General features: G+C 43.0%; 2 protein-coding genes across 5 annotated transcripts in view; both read right to left on the bottom strand.

The window, feature by feature from the left end:
• Positions 1-574: 574 nt before the first annotated feature.
• The window catches only part of LOC142900367 (scavenger receptor cysteine-rich domain-containing protein DMBT1-like), a 40053-nt gene continuing 19291 nt past the window's right edge, over positions 575-21336 (bottom strand). For 2 of the 4 annotated variants that reach the window (XM_076044625.1, XM_076044626.1), the window contains 7 exons: positions 3274-3588; positions 2706-3014; positions 2337-2633; positions 1915-2250; positions 1693-1800; positions 1357-1441; positions 575-1232 (listed from right to left, as the gene is read on the bottom strand). In XM_076044625.1, the coding sequence (XP_075900740.1) occupies positions 1085-1232; positions 1357-1441; positions 1693-1800; positions 1915-2250; positions 2337-2633; positions 2706-3014; positions 3274-3588 (1598 nt within the window). In that variant the 3' untranslated portion in view covers positions 575-1084. Of the gene's footprint in view, positions 1233-1356; positions 1442-1692; positions 1801-1914; positions 2251-2336; positions 2634-2705; positions 3015-3273; positions 3589-3919; positions 4229-4426; positions 4727-4896; positions 5212-5567; positions 5859-6075; positions 6391-6563; positions 6858-8320; positions 8633-8759; positions 8787-9046; positions 9117-9266; positions 9415-10315; positions 10461-21336 lie in introns of those variants that run through there. The other 2 variants (XM_076044628.1, XM_076044630.1) reach the window with 2 other exon arrangements.
• sh3bgrl2 (SH3 domain binding glutamate-rich protein like 2) lies at positions 13508-21312 on the bottom strand. Its single transcript, XM_076044634.1, has 4 exons — positions 20842-21312; positions 17012-17197; positions 15050-15130; positions 13508-14254 (listed from the first exon to the last, which is right to left on the bottom strand). The coding sequence occupies exons 1-4, from the start codon at positions 20884-20886 to the stop codon at positions 14240-14242; spliced, it is 327 nt and encodes a 108-aa protein (XP_075900749.1). The 5' UTR covers positions 20887-21312; the 3' UTR covers positions 13508-14239.

Below are 21336 nucleotides of genomic sequence, written 5' to 3'. Positions count from 1 at the left end.
AGGCCTCTGGACATGCGCAGAGCCGTCTGATGGACGCTGCTGACGCCATCCATGAACTCCTCTCTCTCCTGATTTCACTCTCTGTTCCTCCAACTATCTAACATGGCCACAAAGAGCATGTCTCCTAACTCTCCATGTAAAATAGTGCATGCAGTATACTAAAGTATGTGCCAATGATGTTCTGTGCACAATATGAAAGAACTCCCAAGGCAAAGTCTGTCAACATGTGTAATGCCCAACCTTGTGTTTGAAATGTCTAACACCACCAAGTGTGGATTGCTCTGCCCTCTCTTGGACCATTAGATCTTATTCTAAATGAGCAAGAGAGCTTCTGGGAAGCCCTATTAAGCCTATATCAGTCTCTCAATCGATTTCTATCCATCGTATGTCACGTTTAGAATGCAGTTATCTGTTTTACTGGTTTTTGTTTTAGCTGACAAGATGAGCAGGTTATGTTCGTCCTGGAGTATTTCTTTTTAAATCTTCTTAACCAAAGCATTTGAGAATTTTAGCCATTTTCACAAAATGAGTTGTGCTTAAATTGTATATACATTTATAGACGTATATAAACAAGTTTCCATTTATAGAATCACATATTTATTGATCAGCGTACACACAATAAGTGACACAGCAAATTTTCACACAGTAAAAAAAAAAAAGGCTTGATCAAGTTCAGATGCAAATTAGAAATCACCCAAGAAGTATAAAATAATTATCACATGTCCACTTTTTACACAAAAAAATTACGTCACAATCACACATCACAATTTTCTGAACAAATATCACAGCAGATTTCTGAATACATCGTTTTACCTTCTTTCAAAAAAAGAGTAAGAACAGAACAGTCATTTTATTATCTTTGCTGTTTATCTGTTGAACCTTTAGCATTTTTCTTCTGCCTTGCTTTGCAGCCACTGTGTAAAAGTGTATCCTCCTTAGTGTGTTCACACACCGCCTGCAGGGTTGTCGTGTCATGAAATTTTCAACCGCTGAGAACTAACGCTTGGCATTTTGGATACCGGTCTTATGTTGCATTTTAATATTGATGAAACTCACACAACGACTTGGTTAACTCTTGCCGTTATCATGAGAGGACGAGAGGTTCGAGTTCGTAACACACTCTTCCTGCCAGATCTTCTGGGTTCCTCTCAGCAGTACTGTCAGTGTCAACGTCGGCCTTCTTGTCAGGTGTAGCCCTGAAACCAGGCTCAGATGTCCGGCTACCATAATCTCTGAGAGATAATACACAGGGTGACAACTGCAATCACTACGTGTTTTAAGGGTGTTAGATTGAACCAAAATATGTCTTGGCACATAGAAGTTTTCATTGGCAAAGAAATTATCAGCTTGGCCTACCTTCCATCGAACAACCCGTTGCTTCTGTCATCAAAATCGTGTTTTATTGATCCGCCTAGTCGGTTACTAAACTGAACCATGGCCCCTGAGGAATGAACAAAAACCAAATGTCACGATTTACAAGGGGACTACATGATGGAAATATGATGGTGGAAAAACCAGTTGTTATGTAAGGGTATTGCTCGGATTTCAACTCTGAAAATTCCCCCATCCATCTTTCCAATCAGTTAGTCAAAAGAAACCTTTTGTAAATTATTTTTCCAAAAGAAAACAAAACTTGATGGCATTTTCAACATTAAAGGAAGACAAAAAACTGCATCGATATCAGCAACATACCTGTGACTCGGCTTCTCCTTTTCCAGACGAAATAACCACCAACCGCCACGAGGATTATCACCAGCAGTGCTATCAAAACTCCAGAAAGAGGCGAAGTGGAAGAGGTGGCTGCAGGGAACGTGAGATCATTGAGGTGGGGTGACAAAGGTACAAAACAGGAACGAGCGATGACAAACGCAACAGTCGCAATAGCAAACGGGAAAGACCGCCCAAGATTCTCACCTGTAACAATGACTTGCAGTGACTTGGAAGGAACGGAGTAGTAGGGCACGGAAGAGATGTTAACGGCATAGACGCATGTGTATGCTCCCTGATGTATGAATTGAATTTGCTGGAATTCAAAGGTTGACCTGTAAAAAACAGTGTGGCCATATGCTGGCTGTGCTTCACTGATGTTCTTGTTGGATCGCGTCAGGTAGAAGTAGCCTCCGGGGTACTTGGAAACAGTGGAGCATATGATAGAGAAGCTGCTGCCTTTATCGACTGAAATTTCATCTGGGCTGAAGACCACCATGGAATAAGGAGAAGACAGGGAGATCATGGGGGACTCCAGTTTTACTGCAAAAACAAAGTAGTGTTGTTGTAGCACTGACCACGTTTCCTGTGATTTTATTTCAGTGGATGAACAAAAACGTGCACCATACCATCAACGGAGAGCTCTAAAACACTTCCTTGTGGATAGGTGATGACTTGGTTTGGTAGTTTCTTTTCATATTCACAAAAGTACGACCCCCTGTGAGTGAAGTCCACAGCACTGAAGACGAAAGTCGCCGTCTCGCTTTCTGTGGCTTTCTGCAACTTGAAAGAACTGTGGGGCTTTTTCAGGAAAAAGGTCCCGCCCAGGTGTTCCGGTGACACTAAAGTGCAGGTGATTTCAACTCTGTCTCCCCAGTGTACCTCTAGAGAAGGACTGATAGCGATCTGGGGTTTCTCCAGAGAACCTGGAAAGTGAGAAAAAGTCTAAGTTTGTTTTTCACAGCAGCCACTTGGTAACATTACAAGTGAGCACCTACCTAAGCAGATGACACTGGCATCTTCACCATGCCCACAGTTATTGTCTCCAACAGCATTGTGTCTGCAGTGTGCGATGGCTGACTCTTGGCCACTACAGTCCACATTATCCAGCCAGATTGGGCCGGTGCCTCTTCCGAAGTGGGCACTCTGAGGTGCAGAAAGTGCTTTACTGCACCCCATTTGTTTACAAACCACATTTCCGTTATCGAGGTCCCATTCGTCATCGCAGACTGTACCCCACTGGCCCCTATAGAAGACCTCCACTCTCCCGGAGCATTGGCCTGTGCCTCCTACCAAACGAACCTGTGCTGCATAAGATGGCCAAACACAATAAGAATCCATCAATGCTTCAGGTTGAAGTTATTTCTGATAATTTAAATTAAATTTTGAAAGTTCATAGGCCATTGCCAATTTAACTGGCATATAAAATACACCAAATACACCATTGATAATACACCAATGCATCATCTCCTCGGCTGTGTACAATGTTCACTTGGTCCTTGGCATGCAAGATTGCACTTGGATTTAAGAAAAGACAAAGAAATCAAGTTATGACCAATTATTTACCAGCACAGGAAACAACCACGTCACTGTCATGCCGGCAGGTGGAAGTCGGGAACCCAGTGGACGAGCATTTGTCAAGAGTGGTCTGATTTGTAAAGCAGGAACCACTGGCGGCCACCACCGGTCCACTGCCTTGTCCGTTGACGGGCGTGTTCATCGAATCTATGGCACTTCCACATTCCAGGTAGTCACACACAGCTTGAATTTTAGTCAGGTTCCAGTCTCTATCACAGACCGTGTGCCAGTCGTCACCGTGACGCACCTCCAGTCTGCCGGAACACTCGTCCTTACCACCAGTCAGCCGCACCGCCAAACTTCCTGTGAATTCGAGCAAACCATCAAAAAGTGCTTGCTTGTCTTCAAAGTGTATCTTCTTCAGGTTTCAATTCAAAAAGTCTAGAAAAGAATAAGACTTCTGAAAATAAGATCTTGGTGCTAATTTACTCTGTTGCTTTAATGTTGATACATATTTCTAATAATTATCATAATAAATGCACAACAAAGTATTTTGGCACAACTCTCAAAATGTAAGCAAACAATGTTTCTGGAGGTCATATTATGTTTGTGAAATACATCATCTCTGAGAATGTCTTAACAGCCCAGCTTTTATCTTTTTGAATTTTCCTTTTGCCCAAAATATTTTCCCTACCTGTACAGACAACACCAGCGATGGCGGTGGCGTTGCACGTTCTATCAGTAAAAGGTCTTTGGCGGCACTGAGCGAGATTTAGCTCCTGTCCAGAGCATTCAAGCTGGTCGATCTGGATCGGCCCCGTGGCTTGGCCAAAGTCATTGTTCATTGTGATCTTGTGAACTTTGCCACAATTCAGCTGTTTGCAAACCACTGTGGCGTCGTTCACATCCCAGTGTTGGCTACACACCGTCCCCCACTGGCCGTTGTTGAAGAACTCAGCTGTGCCGGCGCAGCGACTGCTCCCGCCAGTCAGCCTCACGTTGCCTAGAAAACAGAGTTGTTGCATGAGCACTGCTTTGATAGGATGTCTGCTAACGTTTTGCTTATACTTTGCAATTTGCTAAGGACAAATTTGCTAAAGGAGGGAGCTTTGAATAGTGAAGAAAACACAATGCCAAAAACTACTGTGGTAAACTTGCGCTTCATCTTACACTTCAGTGTTAATTAATCTTCAAGTCTCACCAGAACATTCCACGAAGACATCCTCAGTGGCATCATTGCTGTTCCTTACATATTCTCTCAGTGTGCACTCCGCCAGAGAGCTCTCCCTGCCGCTACAGCTGACCTTATAGCCTCTCGCCCTCCGGTCTGGAAGCGATATTCCTGAGGACCTCACAGGGTCTCCACAGCCCATCTCTCTACACACCACTCCCAGCTCATTCTGGCCCCAGTTGATGTGGAATGGCAACACCCACTGGTTATTGTGGTAAAACTCCACCCTGCCAGAACATTCAGTAGACCCATTGGAGAGCCTAATGGAGGCTGAGGAGAAAAAGGAGATGAGTTACCTGATCTGTGAGAAAATTCAGCTAATTTGCGCTTGAATTTGCGTCCTGTTAGGTACATGTGAGTTCATGTAGGCAAAATATCCTGTTGGGGTGTTTTCTCCAAAATGTTTGAGTGACGGACAAAACACGTGTGACATAAGATACCTGAACACACCACACCAGCATCTTCACCATGGCCGCAGTTGTTTTCACCGAGGGAGGGGTGTTGGCAGTGCAGCAGGGAGGACTCATTGCCTACACATCTGACATCATCAAGCCAGATGTCACCTTCACCCGGTCCAAAGTAGGCACTGGGCTTGACATATCTAGCCGAGCCACAGTCCATGGCTCTGCACACCACCTGGCCTTCCCTGATGTCCCAATCATCATCACAAACAGTTCCCCACTGGTCATTGTGCAGCATTTCCACTCTGCCAGAGCACCGGTCCGTGCCATTGACAAGCCTCAGTGGTGGGTGTCCTGCATGAGGGATATTTACAGTATTGTGAGTAACTTGTTTATGCTTTAAGGTCTACACACAAAATTATATCGTAGCTAGATATTGTAGTTGTGCACTGCGTGTTTTCAGCGGTGAACCACTGAACAAATAAAGATACAGAAACAGCATTTTGTGGATGCTGTCAAGTAAATAATATTGTAAGCTAGAAAATGTTCATTTTCCTTGCCACTGTAAATTATAATGTATGCTGACATATTAATTTGCAATGTATAGTGGGCATTGGGAAAAACAGTGTAGAAAAGGAGTGCAGGGATGGTCGTATGATTTAGGGACAGAAATCGAGATAGCAAAATGTCAAAAATCTTTTCTGACTTACCTGCACATGTAAGGGAAACTCCTTGACACATCCCTGTTATTTCATGGAGAGAGCACTGGGAGATGGAGCTCACGTTGCCAACGCATCTACTTGTGTGGCCTCTGAGCGCAGTGTCACCATAGGTCAAACTGTCTTGGAAATCCTTTGGAGCTCCACAGTTGAGCTCCTTGCAAACCACTCCGGCTTCTTCAAAACCAAAGTGACCTTGGCAAATCTTTCCCCATTGACCATTCTGGTAAACCTCCACGCGGCCAGAGCAGCGGCTAGTCCCGTTGTTCAGTCTGACCGTTTCTGAGAAAGATAATAACAGAGGGGGGAATGTAGTGATTTGGCAATTATTTGCGTCAGAGTGGTGTGGTTTGTTTGACTATTTGACTATAGGATGGAGAAACCAAAAACTGTGAAGGCTAAAAGCAAACGTTGCCACAAGATAAATTTTACATCAAGAATGTCTACAAGTAGTTGGAAGGCCATAGCAGAAAAAAAAAAGATTAGCTATTTTTATTACCTGAGCAAACCACACCAGCATCTTCATTGTGGTTGCAGTCAGTGTCCCCATACATCCTCTTCGGACAGTCACTGAGGGCTCTCTCTCGTCCATTGCACTCCACGTCGTCCAACCAAACGCGACCCTGACCGCTGCCAAAGAATGCCTTGTACTTTGCTTGTATGGGCGACCCACAATTCAACTGTCGGCACACGACAGCGACTTCCGGCATGCCCCATTTGTCATCGCAAACAGTTCCCCAGGTCCCCTCGTGGAGGATTTCCACTCGGCCAGAGCAGCGACTCGTCCCGTTTTGCAGCCGAATGGATTTGCTGTCTGTAGGGAGAAAAAATAAAATCAATCTTTTGATAGTCCATGTCATTCTAAAATATTGTCGTTTCTTTGTGCTTTTTGGCAGAAATGTTGGTTTTTTTTCTGTTAGCAGATTTGTGTAAATGGTTTTGAGGTCATACAGTATTTGTGTGCAAATGAACTAAACTGGAGCTTACTTGTGCAAAAAACGCTGGCATCCATGCAGTTTTCTGTGATCTCCTCAGTGGTGCACTGTCCAATAGAGGTCTCGTTCCCAGTGCAGATGGTTTTGAATCCGCCCACGGCAAGTGTCTCTCCAAAATTGTCATTCTCCCTCTCAATGGCAGCGGTGCCACAGTTAATTTCTGAGCACACCACATGTTCTTCATTCTTGGTCCAGTCTGTGTTGCATGCCCTTTTCCAGTGACCATCACTGTAGATTTCCACTTTGCCATTGCACCGGCTGGTTCCGTTGACCACCCTCGCGTGTTCTGTAAAAAAACAAAAACAAAAAAAACCCAGAAAAAAAACAAGAGTTTTATTTTAAGTTTTTGTTTTAGTTTTCTAACGAAGTCAGTCAATCCAAACAAGTGGACTATAGTTTTTCTCAACACGACAGATGATGCTAATATTTGCACTTTGGACAGTGTAGGGTCCATATTTGTTGGAGTCATTGACTGTATTGATAGACAGAGACATTGTGACGTCACCCACGGGTGCGTGAATTCCGTTGTGATCGTCACCATCTTGAGCATCGCTCCATTTCCAAACCAGAACATTTCAAAATTTTTAAAAACGAGCTGGCCAAAAACTTTTGGCACTTAGCATTATACTTTTTATTTATTTGTTATTTTTTTTAGTTGTTAAACTGGATGCTTCCTACATACAAGCTGTCATGTTGGAGGAGAAGGTTAACGTAAGGTTAAAATTCCTCTACCCGGATGTTCTTTTTAGGCCCAGATTTAGAATCGTTCTCTTTTTTTGGGGGGGGGAAGTTTACTTAATTCCTTACTTATTTGTCATTGACACAACTTGCCACTTCTGGCGTTGTGTGTTGACTTGTGAGACAAGAAACACATTTGTCTGTTTATCATTTTTAGTTGAAGACATCTGTACTGCACAATGAATTTCCTGGATTTGTCTAAAGTTGCTTAGAGTTGCATGTTACGACATATCACAAGGAAGAAAAAAAGACGAAACTTCCCCTTTGGGACATTATTTCATCAAAAACATATTTGTCTCATCAGTAAACGCGCTGTTGTTTAAAACAGCCAACCATCAAGAAACTAACGGAGTTGCCTACAGCCATCACTAACAACTCCTTTTTATTTTCATGGTAAACATGACACTAACAGGATTTTGTTTTCCCACTTTGTGTCGTTAGAAAACACTGTCACTGGTTGGTTGGACGTCTCTCAGCTCATTATTTACAGGGGCTTGTTGAAAGACATTCACAGAACCATTTAGTGTTGTCACCTGATGATGTTTGTGTCTGTGTTTTACCTTCTGGCCTTTGAACCTTATCTCTGCAGCAGCAGGTCATGTGATGACCTCTGCCTTTAGCCTCTGCTGCGGCAGGTAGCCTGAACTTGGACACAGCTAAGCTCTGATTTGACTGTGTGCCTTTTAGGTTTTAAGACAAGTCCGGATGTAGAAGTAAAATTGGCCTTGTATACTATGAGCCAGACTGCATTCAGCCTCCAATTTGTTTTATCCCTTTACAGAGAGAGCATCAATTCAAGCAGGATCCTGAAAATTAGATTTTTCTCCGGAGATCAAAGATTTAAAAAAAAAAAAAAAAAAAAAAAAAAAAAAAACTATTGGGAAAAAGGAATCATGATTTAACATGTGAGGCTGCTCCACTGGGTCCCAAGTCGATGAAGGCAAATTGGGGTAAAAAAAAGAAAAAGTGAATTCTAATGACCTGAGGTGAGTGAGAAAACTCAAGACTGACCTGAGCAGACGACCCCTGCGTCTTCACCGTGGCCACAGTTATTGGACCCATAAGGCCGGTGGGAACACTTATGAATTGATTGTTCGTTGCCGATACACTGCACATCATCCAGCCAGATGTCGTCCTTTCCTTGCCCAAAAAACGCTCCTCCTTTGGCCGCAAGAGCCGCGCCACATTTTAGTTCCCTGCACGCCACGTCAGCATTGCTCATGCTCCATTGATCGTCGCACACCGTCCCCCACTTGTCATCGTAGAAGACCTCCACTCGACCGGAGCAGCGAGACGGCCCCACTAGTCTTATATTGTCACAGTCTGCACGGGGGACAAATAAAAGACAGTAGCTGTGGGGTTTAAATCAACTTGAACTATTTGACAAAAAAAAAAAAAAGTTTCTTAGACCAGATCAGTGGCGTAGAAACTGCGTTGCAGCGCTTCTTACCTGCAAGCAGCAGCAAGCTCAGTAGACCTGCAGCGGAAACAGCAGAAAAATCTTTCAATATTCTTTCATTGCCATGCCTTTTTTTTTTTTTTTTTTTTCATCAACATTGTATTTTAGCTAAGCTGTTTTACTGCTTGGCAATTTGACTACATGAAAGTGTCAAAATACGCTTCAAACAAATTTAGTAAGACAATAATCTTATTTTAATACGAATGATTGACAAAACGTGTCGGAACTCTATCTGACAACTTGACAACTTTTGGATGAAAAAAACTGGGGAAACTTACCTATTGACAAATGACAAACAAAACATAGTTTTTCTGTCATATTTTGTCCTCTGCCGGGTTCAGTTGCAGCCTTGGCGAAGGAGAGAGAGATAATCTAGTTAAAATGCTTTTTTGTAATTGTCATCGTCTTCTCTTTGATGTTTAAACATTTCTTTGTGATCCGAAAACACAATCAGCTTCCTAAAAAAACTACGTACATACGATCTTGAAAAAGTCTTACCTTGTGAATTTATCGCACCTGAGCAGCAAATTAATGAGCTCAACTTACAATGGAAAGGTGATCATGTTTAAAACATCCAATGTTTGAAGCAAGCTCAAGAACAAATCCAGTAATTGAATAAAAGGGCTGTTGCTTGGACTTGGACTGCAACCTGGATTCATGTTGACACTTTGATCAATCATTAAAAACAGGATGAGGCCAGATCTCAGTTGTTTTTGCCCAATATGTGGCTTGCGATGCTTCAAAGACATTTTATGCAACACGACAAACACACCAGTGTGTGAGAACGTGGTGGGAAGACGATTATGTTCACACAATTCTTCAGGCTGTAACAAAAATTGACCCAAGGAAGATAATTCTTTTTTATTTTATTTAGAAAATTAGAGTTGTTGGGAAATAATATGGCGAGGTGAACCACCTGTCCCCGCCAACTCTTCTTTGTCACGCTGGAAGCTGAGGCCATTCCTCTCTGCTTTTAAACAACAGTTGGGCAGTTTGCTGCATAAAGTTCTCAATCATTTTAAATGGTTCTAATGTGGAATAACCAAATACATTAAATAAGAAAGAGAACATATTGTAAAAGTGGGAGAGGTTTAGTGACAATAGTTATGTGTTTATACATTTTTCTATCTTTTGAAAAAAAAAACGTTATTCAGTTCCCTAAACATTCTGACAACAAAATTCATCTGTTTTATTTTTTTTCTTTTAGCTGGTTTTTTTTTTTGTTGTTATAATTTACATGACCGAAATAACGTATTCAAATCAAATCAAATCTGTAAGAATGATTTCCATATAAAAGCATATCTATGGAATTAGATTTGTCACCGTCTCTTATACTCCGTATTCTTGTTCCTCACCAAAGATCAATGATATTGGAACGAGTGGTTATTGGTGAAATGTAATGCAAGGCTTTGTTTGTATTCACTAAATCCATAGTGGCCGAGAGGCATTTTGTTTACCCAAGCGCAACATAATCTTTGTACATGTTTACTCCATTCTTGGCCAAATTGTGTAAAAGTCATACTGGTCCCCCACCCCAGTGTTCTTACCGTGTAACGGGTCGAAGCGGTGCTGGCGACAGTCTGTGGATCTCAACCCCTCTGAGATTTGTTCTTTTCACCTCCCAGAAACAGTTCTTTTTCCACGTGTTCCAGATAACATGACTCACTGCAACTGGTGGACTCTTCCTGTTGTGAAAGTCGCTGCATCCATTAGTTCCCGTTATGCACCGTGTAACTTCTGCACATGCAAGACTCACAACCAATAATTGCAGCGCCCTGGAGATTTGCTGACACCACAGATTCAACCAGGTGCATCTTTATCTTTGAAACGTTTGGCTCGCTCGGTTTTCTCTTTGTTGCTCTTCTTGTCTCTTGTTTGTGTGTTGACCAGTTATACACAGGGAACATATTTGTCTATTTGGCATTTTTAGTTGACCTTTCAGGACATGTGTACTGCACAATGAATTTCCTGGATATGCTTGAATTCGCTGGAGTTGCATGTTACGACATGTCACAAGGGAGAAAAAAAAAAAAGAAAATAACTTCCCCTTTGGGACATTATTTCATTAAAAAAAAATCTTCAGTGAACATACCAATGTGTACAGCAGCAGAACCATTTATGTAATTAAGCCACCACTAAATTTCACCAGATAATTTTCCCTTTCTTGCTCAACTTTATGGTAACAATGTGTTGTTTTTTTTTCTTTCTTACTGTTGTGTTGTCAGAAAGCAATGCAACTGTTTGGTTGACACGTTGAATGGCATTTGTAGATCTGACAAGAACAACATGTGGTCCTAAACATATTGATTTCTGGGTAAATCATTGCAGACGGGCATCGTCCTCTGATGGGAAATGACGAAATTCTGAATATTCCAGGACCGAGGCCTTGAAAAGCACATTTTGTCATTGCATGCTGATAATAGCTGTGGCCAAAAGCAATGAGTTGTCAAATTGTCACTATTTCTCATGACCAAGATTTATCCAGATTCCTACAGCGTATATTTTTATTATTATTACTGTTGGCAGAAATGTGTGAGCAGTGAAATCTGACAGACGTGGCCTTTTATAAATGCTGACGACATCAATAAATCAATCAACTTTTATTTGTACAGCGCTAAAACACATCCAAATTTGAATCTACATGTTGATGTGGATTCAAATTTGCAACTGAGTGTCTTAGAATGACCATTTCTTACACAGTTCCTCACTTGGCCACAGGCAGTCATTGCAGTTCCTTCACTCCACACAATGCAATTTTCCTTTGTTGTTTCACAGTATAGGGGCAGAATTTAAAAAAGTCACGTCATCGTGAAATGGGGACAATCACATGAGAAACGGTCAAATAAACAATCACATTTTCCAGCTGTTCTTATGTCATTTTCATTTGAGGCCAAAATTATTGGCCCATTCTGGCCGGGATTATGGACCATTTTTGTAAAATTCATCCCAGTGTTTAGGAGAATTTCTAAAATTTGACATAAAAACTGCTGCACGTGGCATCATTGTCAAGATCAAGGAGACAAATTCTATAAGAAACTAACCTGAGGGTGGTCGTTAGCACAAGATTTCTTGATTCCAAGGAAAATTGTCAGAGGTGTCTGCCGAGATGATTGTTGGTGGGCCTTGGCTGCAGCTGATATTTAAGGAGCACAGCTAAGAGGGGGGCTTTACATCATGAGGGGCTTCAAGGCCATCGTTCCAGAATCACCTCTTTACTCAAAGAGCGGCATATCACAGCAAGGTAAAGATGAGTTCTGGAACGCCATGTGTGCTTTGGTCTGATGACAGTGAACTTCTGTTTGGGAACGTGGATGAGGAATTTGGACGTCTCATTATTTTTTCTCCCTTTCTTGTTCCAACTCAGTTTAAAAAAAAAAATTGAAAAATCATTTTGGCTTCAACTCTATTTCTAAACATGCAAGCACACACACACACACACACACACACACACAACACACACACACACACACACACACACACACACACACACACACACAAAACAAAGAGCGGTAGTTTTTGAACACTTTTCATAAATTGCAATGCCTGAAATTTAATTCACTGAAGCATAAATCACAGCACGGTCTGCGTTATGGTGCAGACTGACAGTTACAATTCTGGTTCTATTTTGTCAACAAGTGGTTTAAATCTGTTGTGCCAGATGAAACGTTTCCTAAATCCTCATGTTTATTTGCAGCCCAGAGAAATTGTTTAGGAAGTGAGGGGGGGCGGAGACAAACTTGAAATGTGAAGGAGTTTTTTTTTATAGGTTGTTTTTGTTTTTTTGTTGGTTTTTTTGATACAAGAAAAATCCCAGACGGAATTGATAAAGCCAGATGTTTGGCAACGTGCTGATGAAGGAGCAGAAATTCTTCATATCGTCAGGATTCCTGGCTGTCTCACACTTTCATTTCCACCTTGGCTATCATCCTAAAAAAACAAAAAAACAAACAAAAGTGAGACGGAGAATGAAAAAAGAGGGAAAATATTGAAGGACAAGCCAGAGGGCTTGCGATATCGCTGTCATTTAGCATTTTTTTTTTTTTTTTGCCTTGTAAATTGCACTGTACAGTTTTAAGACAACAGTGTGTAGACTGACCTGAGCAGATGATTTCAGAAGATTTCTTTCTGCAGGTACAGCTTACCTGCAAGCAATGAGAAGCTCAAGAGACCTACAGCAAGAAAGAGTGTTTTATGAACTTTATTTCGGTACTTGACAGTTTTAGTTTATGGGTGTCAAAAGGCACTATAGTCACATTCTAGCTCTGTCAAACTGAGAGAATGCAGCTACACAAAGGAGATGAGATCATTTTAATCTGAATCACGACGTCTTTTGTAACGCTGTTCAGCAAGTCAGGAAAGTTTTAAAGTTGACCAACCTACTGACAAACAAGAAGCAAGATGTGTTTTTCCTGCAGGGACCATGTTTTATTTTCTGAGCGGTTCAGACGCAGCGGTCTGGACGCAGGAAAAGTGAGAGATAAATGTTAATATGTAAAACCTGTGCAATTTCCAGAACAAAATGAGATGATTTTGAGTGAATCAAGCCTCACCTTGTTTAATTTGTTTAGTCTAAGCAGCGGCATTGACAAACTTGATCAACTCACACTGCAAACTGCCATCATGTATAAAGACAAAAGCCGGCAATTGAATAAAAGGGGTGTGCTGGCTGGACTTGGACCGCGACTCGACTCGGATCTGTGTTGACACTTTGATCAATCATTAAAGACAAAACGACTCAGTGGGAACCAAAAGTTTAATTTATTTGTTGCTTCTCGCAAACACGATGCAAGCTCGACAAGGGTTGCAACCAACAGCAATGATTGGGACAAAATGAACATCGCGTTCAGTAAGAAGGTCGATCACAAATACGACATTACAAGCAGAAGGTGAAGAAGCGGTTCCGATCAATAATTGTGCACTTTCACAAAGGTTCAAACATTGGTGCTGGCCCTGAATCTTGATCTTGATGGCTTCATAAACAGCTGCTGACTGACAAAGACGAACACACACGCGCGCGCGCGCACACACACACACACACACACACAAGCACACAGGTGTGTTCAGGCTAGGTTGCTACATTGTGAACTTGAGCTTGTGCAGGGTCAATAATACCGACTTTCAATCTTGACCATGAAGAAGTGAAAACACAAACACAGCGTCCACTTCTCTTGCGGTGGCGTTATGTGTGTGTGTGTGTGTGTGTGTGTGTGTGTGTGTGTGCGTGTGCGTGTGCGCTTTGGAAGAAATCACATTCAGCGACGTTTGGCGGCAGTGTTTTTCAACGGGATGGTGGAGGCGGTGGAGTGGGTGGGGGGGGCAGCGGATCACCGACGTTCAGAGTTGATAACGTCTGGAGAGGTTTGTCAACGAGCTGATAGTGGACTGGAAGAGTGTCACAAGTGATTCCGTCAATGTCCTTGGACGTTCCGGGGGTCCCCTGGAGTGGAGCACTCTGCCCGCTTCCATCTCGGCTACGAGTCGGAATCCTATAAAGGCAGAACAAAAAAAAAAAGAGGGCAAATATTGAAGAATCACCTCAAGAGGGGTTGCGTTCAGTTCAAAATATGTACAAAAAGCTGCACAGCCAGAAATGCCTTGTGACTTTCCACATGGTTGCGGGAGCTAAATATATCTGCAGCATCCCGGTTTGGTCCACTGGATCTTTAACTCAGTTACGCTCTTCAACTCCATGAGAGGGTCAAAATCTAATCAGGCTGCTGACTGACCGACGAACATGAGCTCATTCGATTACTGGCAGCTGGAACGTTGACGAGCACTGTTTAAAAAGCGCTCGCCAGACAGTCTTCGCTATTTATTTTCAATAGAGGGTCACCTGCCACTACTGGCTGCGGTCGGGGGGCGGGGGGGGGCAACAACAACAATGATGATCAGCCACGTTAAATCTGTATTTGTGTAAATCACAACCAAAGTCGGTCGGACCGGCGCTCGCGGCTGTATGTATGCAAGCGAGACTTCCCCTTTTGTTTTGTTTTTTTCACATAACCAAAAAAAAAAAGCTGATCTATGTGAAAGTACAGTTAGTTTGAAATGACACGTTTCATCTGACAGAGAGTGCTGCTGATCCAGCACTGTGGCAGGATGGTACGCAGCGTGTTTGAGGAAGTCCAAACGTTTGAGGAAGGACAAAACGGGGTATTTCTGCGTCCGCTGGCGAATGCATGCATGGTGTGTTTACGTGAGATGTGCACGCACGCACGCACGCACACACACACACACACACACACACACAGTGCGGGAGACTTTTAGATACTGTCCCTTACTTTCAGCTGCGCCTTTGAAGTGAGTCCCAGGAATGCAAATACAGTGTTGTTCTCCTTGGACAGGAAGAAGTCTTCATAGTCCTAAAAAGGAGAGGAGGTTTCGGGTTAAGGAGGTGCACAAAATGCGGATGTGGAGTTGTTACATAATCGCAATGATACAAAAAGAGGAAAAAAAAGAAGAAAGAACAGTTATAAACACCCCCTCTTGTCTCCAATCACTGCTTACAACAGTATCTCATTGGCCCACGACACTGCGGGGTGAATGTCGGATTACCTTGACCAGTGAGAGTGACTGAGGGCGGCGCACATAATCCAGTGCATCCATGAAACTGGATTACTACGGGATTACAGTGTAGCGTGCCGAGTGGAGGAGGACGTCCGCTGACGAACCCGCGGACCTCTCGCACTCACTCCACCGGCGCGCGACTCAAACCGTTGGCCCCGGGTGTTTGCGCAATTAGCTCTGCCGTTAATTTGGTGTTTCATAACCGTACGTGTGTCACAATCAACTTTACTGTCACAGTCTCTCGGCCTGCGGCGTTGCTGCAGTTTATTACAGTGAATATACTGATACTTTTTTTTTTTTTTAACCCCCTTCCAGCCTGGTACACATCTGTCCGACAGCCGCTGCTTCAAAACAACACAAAACAACAACGCCAATGCTCAGTAACGCATTAAGTATGCATCCGCATACGCGAGATCATGAAAGACTGACTGTGCATTGTCTAAATGTAAAAGTATTGTCAGTAACGGTCATTTACAGTGGACTTTATTTAACTGACGAGCAGCAGTCACAAGACAAATTTTGTTAAAATGGAAAGAAAACAAACGATTCATAAATAATCAACGCACTTATTATACGTACTTACCTTTATTTTAACGCACTTAAAATAAAGGTTCAGCAATCAAGTACAGAAAGTGGTGAAAACACACTAATAAATTCTCTGAAGTGGCACTAAAGCAATGGCTGACTAACAGATCAGAACATAAAACATCCTCTTTTTTTTTCTTTTTTTTTTTAATCAAAATTGCATACGGGAAAGTCAACTGATATGTATCTTTGCGCATTTTCTTGTGGTTATACGGTAATTCGGGACCTTTTCTAATGGTTATACAGTGTATATCACGTAGACTATACCACTGGCGCTTGGTGTGCGTTACTGCAATGAATACCTCAACTTTAAATTGAAAGGAAATAAAAGCACGCCGTGCCGTGTCTCACATTATGCATTGGCCGTGCTACTGCTTTAACACTGACTATGCAAGAATGAGATGGGACAAGTAAAGCAAAACATCTTTTAAGTGATGTTGCCAAAAATATCTTAGATCACCCCCTAGTGGTGGGCTGCAGTACAAATCAGTATCATTTTAACAGCTATATTTAGTGTTTCCAATAATTGTGGTGGCCTTGCAAGAGTGATTAAGAGTTAGTAATAGTGAGTCAGCTCTGCATAAAAAGTGAAAAAAACCCCAAAACATTTAGCCACAGCCTCCTACAAAAACCCACTTAGCTTCCTGCTAAAATCGAACCTTTCACTAAGTTTACCAGTGGATTAGCAGCGCTCTCTGTGAGATCACAAAGGGCAGCGATGGTTTTAGTGCGCAACTTCTGAGCGCGAAGACAAACGCACAGGAGAGGGACTGAAGTTCTTTCACTGGCTTGTCGGATTGTTGGAAAATATTTCTAGTAGTTTTGTATCGTATTGAACCATTAAATATTAAGGTATTTCACCTCAATGGTTCACACGACATATTTAAATTGAATTTTCTTTTTGTGCTCTGGATGTTTTTTTTTTAATTCTATTTGCAAAATCAAACTGAGGGAAACGCCACATGGCTAAATGTATCCTTAATGTGGTCTCCTTAATGGAAGTGCCATTGGTAATATTTTCCAGCTGCGAGACCACGATTCTGCAATGCCTTTGCTCTCTAACCATCGGCGAGGAAAAGCAAGCGCCGTACCCCACAGTAGCGCTCCTCGTTGAAGATCTGTGGCGGCAGCGGGTTGCCTTTTTCCGGCAGCTTGTCCCTGGGGATGTGGCGGTACATCCAGAGCCGCTGCTCCTCCAGCATGGTGATGTCTACTTCCTGGAAGCTGATTCGATTGGCCTCCAGGAAACCCACCACCGCCTGCTGGTGCTTCTTTACCTACAGGTAAAAAACAAAAACAAAAAACGTTTGTATGTTTACTCACAGTGTGACTGCAGAGTTTTTCCTCTATTGTTTTTATTCTTTTCTGTAAAAAAAAGAATTAAATTTCAAGGTCCCATATCATCACACAAGTCATGTCTACTGGAGCCTGGGATGAAGAAAAAAAAAAAAAAAAAAAAGACAACTAAAAAATGAGGAAATGATTAATGGGGCCTTAAAACCTTTTCAGGACATATTTACAACCAAAACTACGGGAATTCAAAAAGACAGTGCACCCTGTGCCGAGGACTCTGCCTCGTGTCTGTTCTGTGCAGACACTGCACACATCTAAAATACACCAGGCCTCCTCCATCCAAATGTGTGCGGTTGTGTTTTAGGATGGATGGATGAAATATTAAATAGTGACAAAAGGAAGCGGCTCCCAGAGAAACAGGCTTGTTTCCTCTAGGGGTGGAACAGTGGGGAAGGGGGACAATGTTTGTACAGGGAGAGAGAAGTTGGGGGTGGGGGGGGAATGGATAATTTTAGATGATGGAACACTCCCACGGAAAAAAAGAGAGGACATAATCAAATCAGGCCCAGTGCTCATGACTCGGACTTGTTACTGTCTCTCTCCACTCCAGGTTCAGGTTCCACACTTTGAAGGAAAAGCAGTTGTGAAGTGAAGAACTGATTGTGATAATCAACATGAGTTTGCACAGACACACACACAGGTCGCAAAGCAAATTTTTGTTGTTGTTTTTTTTTGTAATGCGCGTTTAGGCAGCAGTTTTACGTGACAGAAAATCAAACTGTACAATCTGAGGGTGCAGATATGTGGGAAAGTGCACATGATGCTTTTGTATTTGCTGCTTAACGCTGTAGAGGCCTTATTTCCCCCCCCTTTTAGATGAAAAACAATGACATAATTAGACAATGAACGTGCAAGGGGATCTGACCCATGGAGCCCTGACAGCTTGGTGTTTGTCTACGCTGCTGTGTCCATTAATTTAATGATGCGAGGGGAAACAATGGAGCCATTGTTTTTAATCTTAATAGGACAATAAATGCATTGTTCTGCCAGGGCTGTCATAAAACCACCATATTTGCAAAACACTTTGGAATATAATCTTATCTGTGCCCTTAAAAAAAAAAAAACAACAAGCATTTTACGGCGGCTATTACGCACTTTACTCTTTTTTCCTTTTAAATGCTTGTTTATACAAGCAGATGAGGTGCAGCGGCGGCGAGCGCCGTCTTCAAAGACAAACATGTTTATCAGCCCTGGAAGTTAAACCTCCCACAGTGTTTACGTTCAGGTCTACACTGTACATCCAACAGCTGGTCTTCACTAATATGACCTTCTCCTGAGCTCACGAGCAGGCGGGCGGGTCGGCAGTCCGAGTCTGAATAATGAACGAGGCGACCCCAGCGAGCCTGCGCCTCGCCCGCTGGGTGGAAGGACGAGTCAAATTAGTTTTGTTTTTTTTGCTTGTCGTCTGTGTGGGCGCGGGGATTAAAGACGCGCACGACGACGCTCCAGTATGGACGGACGAATACAAGCAACGTTGAGCCGTTTCGGAAAACACAGGGATTTAGCCAGCGGAGCAATCTAATCCACAGGGAAACATGGCAGCGCGGTGGGGTAGTGAAGGGGCCAGGTTAAAAGAGGTGTGAGTGATTTTCCAATCACATACACTGTGTCGTTGGCCCCTTGAAGAACTGTACCAACTCATTTCCACACTTGCCATACAAAACAAATTACCAGTATTTTATTCTACTTGTTATTATTAACGGCAACATTAAAAGTGAGAATGTACAGTTTGTTAACATTCGGATATCGATCTCCTGTTTTAGGGAGTGTGTGCTTAAAAGGTCTTGCTGAAATCATCTCTTTGTGATGTCACAAAGTGCTCTCATAACCTCTCCCCGTCCTTTCTTTCGTCCGCTTGGAAGAAAGATGTGAATCTGGGCAAAATACGGGACAATGAGCCGAGTGAAGCTACATCCAATAATTAATAGTGGAAGCGTTTTCAACATTATTGATTTCTAAACTAAAAAAAAAAAGAAGAGTACTAACAAGGCACACAATCACACAGCATAGGGTTGGTCCATCTCTGCTGAGGAAAGACGACGTCTCTGCCTCAGTTCACGGCCGTGGCTGAGCTGCGAACAACTGCCCCTTTGCTGTGCCGCGGTGTGACTGCCACTCTCCACTCCCTGTTGTTATTCATTAATAGCGGGACACTTTTCAGTGCACGTTATCCCTTGGCCTCCTCCGTCTCTTCCTCACGAACGCGGTTCTTCCTCCACGCCGCTGTCCTCTCACAGGTTCACACGCCAGCGGTCACTTTCACTCACACCCTCTAATCTGAATTTAACGGGCAAGGCCTCTGCGTTGGCTTTTATTCAATCACCTGTAACTCAACTCAAACGCATTCACAGTCAATTACATTCGCCACTCCCATGTTCTCATGGCTGACCCAAATGGCGAACTCATCCGACCGTGCACGATTGTGCTTTGTGTGTGTGTGTGTGTGTGTGTGTGTGTGTGTGTGTGTGTGAGAGAGAGAGAGAGAGTGAGAGGGAGTGAGAGAGGGAGGGAAGAATGGTGTGTTTCGAATGTATGTGTCACAGGATTAAAAATAACTCCTTTCTGAACGCTGCGAGATCGTGCTGCCCTCGTCTTTGGAGTTTCGGACCCGGCAGCATGATTGAATAAATGTATTACTCACTTGTCCCGTTACCTAAGGCACGAGGCATTTGCATGGGAGTGCTGTTTGGTGATTTTTCTCCTCGTATCAGCTGGACCTTCTCAACCCCATCAGCCTGCTATTTCCCAAGAGGCACCGCGGGGCAGGGCTGCAGCCGGCCTTGCCTCCTCTCATCGTCAATTATACTTCCATGCTTTTCAATCTGTATTTTTTTTTTTCCCATCTCTGGAAGGGTGGAAAAGCAAGGCAGCCACAAAAGGCATACGGTGCTGCCACTAACCTGGGAGAGGCAGCACCGCCCCTTTGTGACATCACAAAGGGCTGAGTTACAAAATTGTTTTTTGTGCACCCTTGTGAGATGTTCATTGACAGACTAGAGTCACATTATTACAACATTTGTATCACATTCTCTGTGTATCTCTACCAGCTGCCATTGATGAAGATTGATGATGAAGATGCCATGCCTCTTGTCTGTTCCCTGTTTTTTTTTTTTTCAATTGACTATATAAACAACCAACATTAACTTGCACGAAAAGTTGTGTAAACTGCGGAGATTACAGCCTCCATCGCTTGTCATTTGAGGCGTCCCTTTCTGGGCCACCCTCATATGAGCACACCAAAGGTGCATTTTGTTCTCCCTGTAGAGGAGGAAGTATATGAGAGTGTGATTTGTTCAGAGAGATAACACAGGGAGGATCAATGCAGGTGGCGCGCAATAATAATAAAAGGATTGATGACAAGACCATCAATAAAAAAACAACAGCAACACATGTGGGTGGAAATCCCCAGTAAGAGAAAAAGCCAGTTAACCACTTGCACTGTCTAGTATATAATATCTACATCTGGAGCAGTAATACATTATTTTATCTTTACTTATTTATTAATTACTATTTTTTCATAGTAGGTCAAAAACGTGTTCGAATCGCAGCCAGGTTTGTAGACACTCACCGCCACAGAGCCCGTGGACGAGGCGACGTAAACCCTGATGACCATTTTAATCCCAAATATTCGCCTGACAGGCAGAAAAGTGTCCGCAGGAGGCGAGACTCGCGTGTTTCCGGTGAAGAGGTGCGTGCAGCCGGTGCTTTCAGTGGAGAGAAGACGGTCGGCTCCGGTGTTTCAACTGAGACATGATGACCGAGGAGCGCTCGTCTCTCCCACCGCGGCTGTCTCTGGCGCTCCCACCGACCGACATGCACACAGGCAAAGTCCAGGACGCGGAGAGCTAAATCCTCTTCCGGTTATCCGTTTCAAAATAAAACGTGCCGTTGCTGAATGCTGTTAAAACACATTCAAATTGGTATTAAAATAGCTAAATAATACACTACCAGTCAAAAGTTAAATTAAATTCACAGAGTGTGTCCAAACTTTTGACTGGGAGAGTACTTCAAGAAAATTGTTCATTTCCTTGACAGATACATTTCTTGCAACTCTGCTGCATAG

This window comes from Nelusetta ayraudi, unplaced genomic scaffold, assembly GCF_046127955.1.
Source record: "Nelusetta ayraudi isolate G7.1 ecotype Tasmania unplaced genomic scaffold, CSIRO-AGI_Nayr_v1 ptg000082l, whole genome shotgun sequence".
In the NCBI taxonomy this organism is placed as follows: domain Eukaryota; kingdom Metazoa; phylum Chordata; class Actinopteri; order Tetraodontiformes; family Monacanthidae; genus Nelusetta; species Nelusetta ayraudi.
Note: the sequence above shows the minus strand (reverse complement) of the source record. Positions and strands in the feature narration are given on the sequence as shown.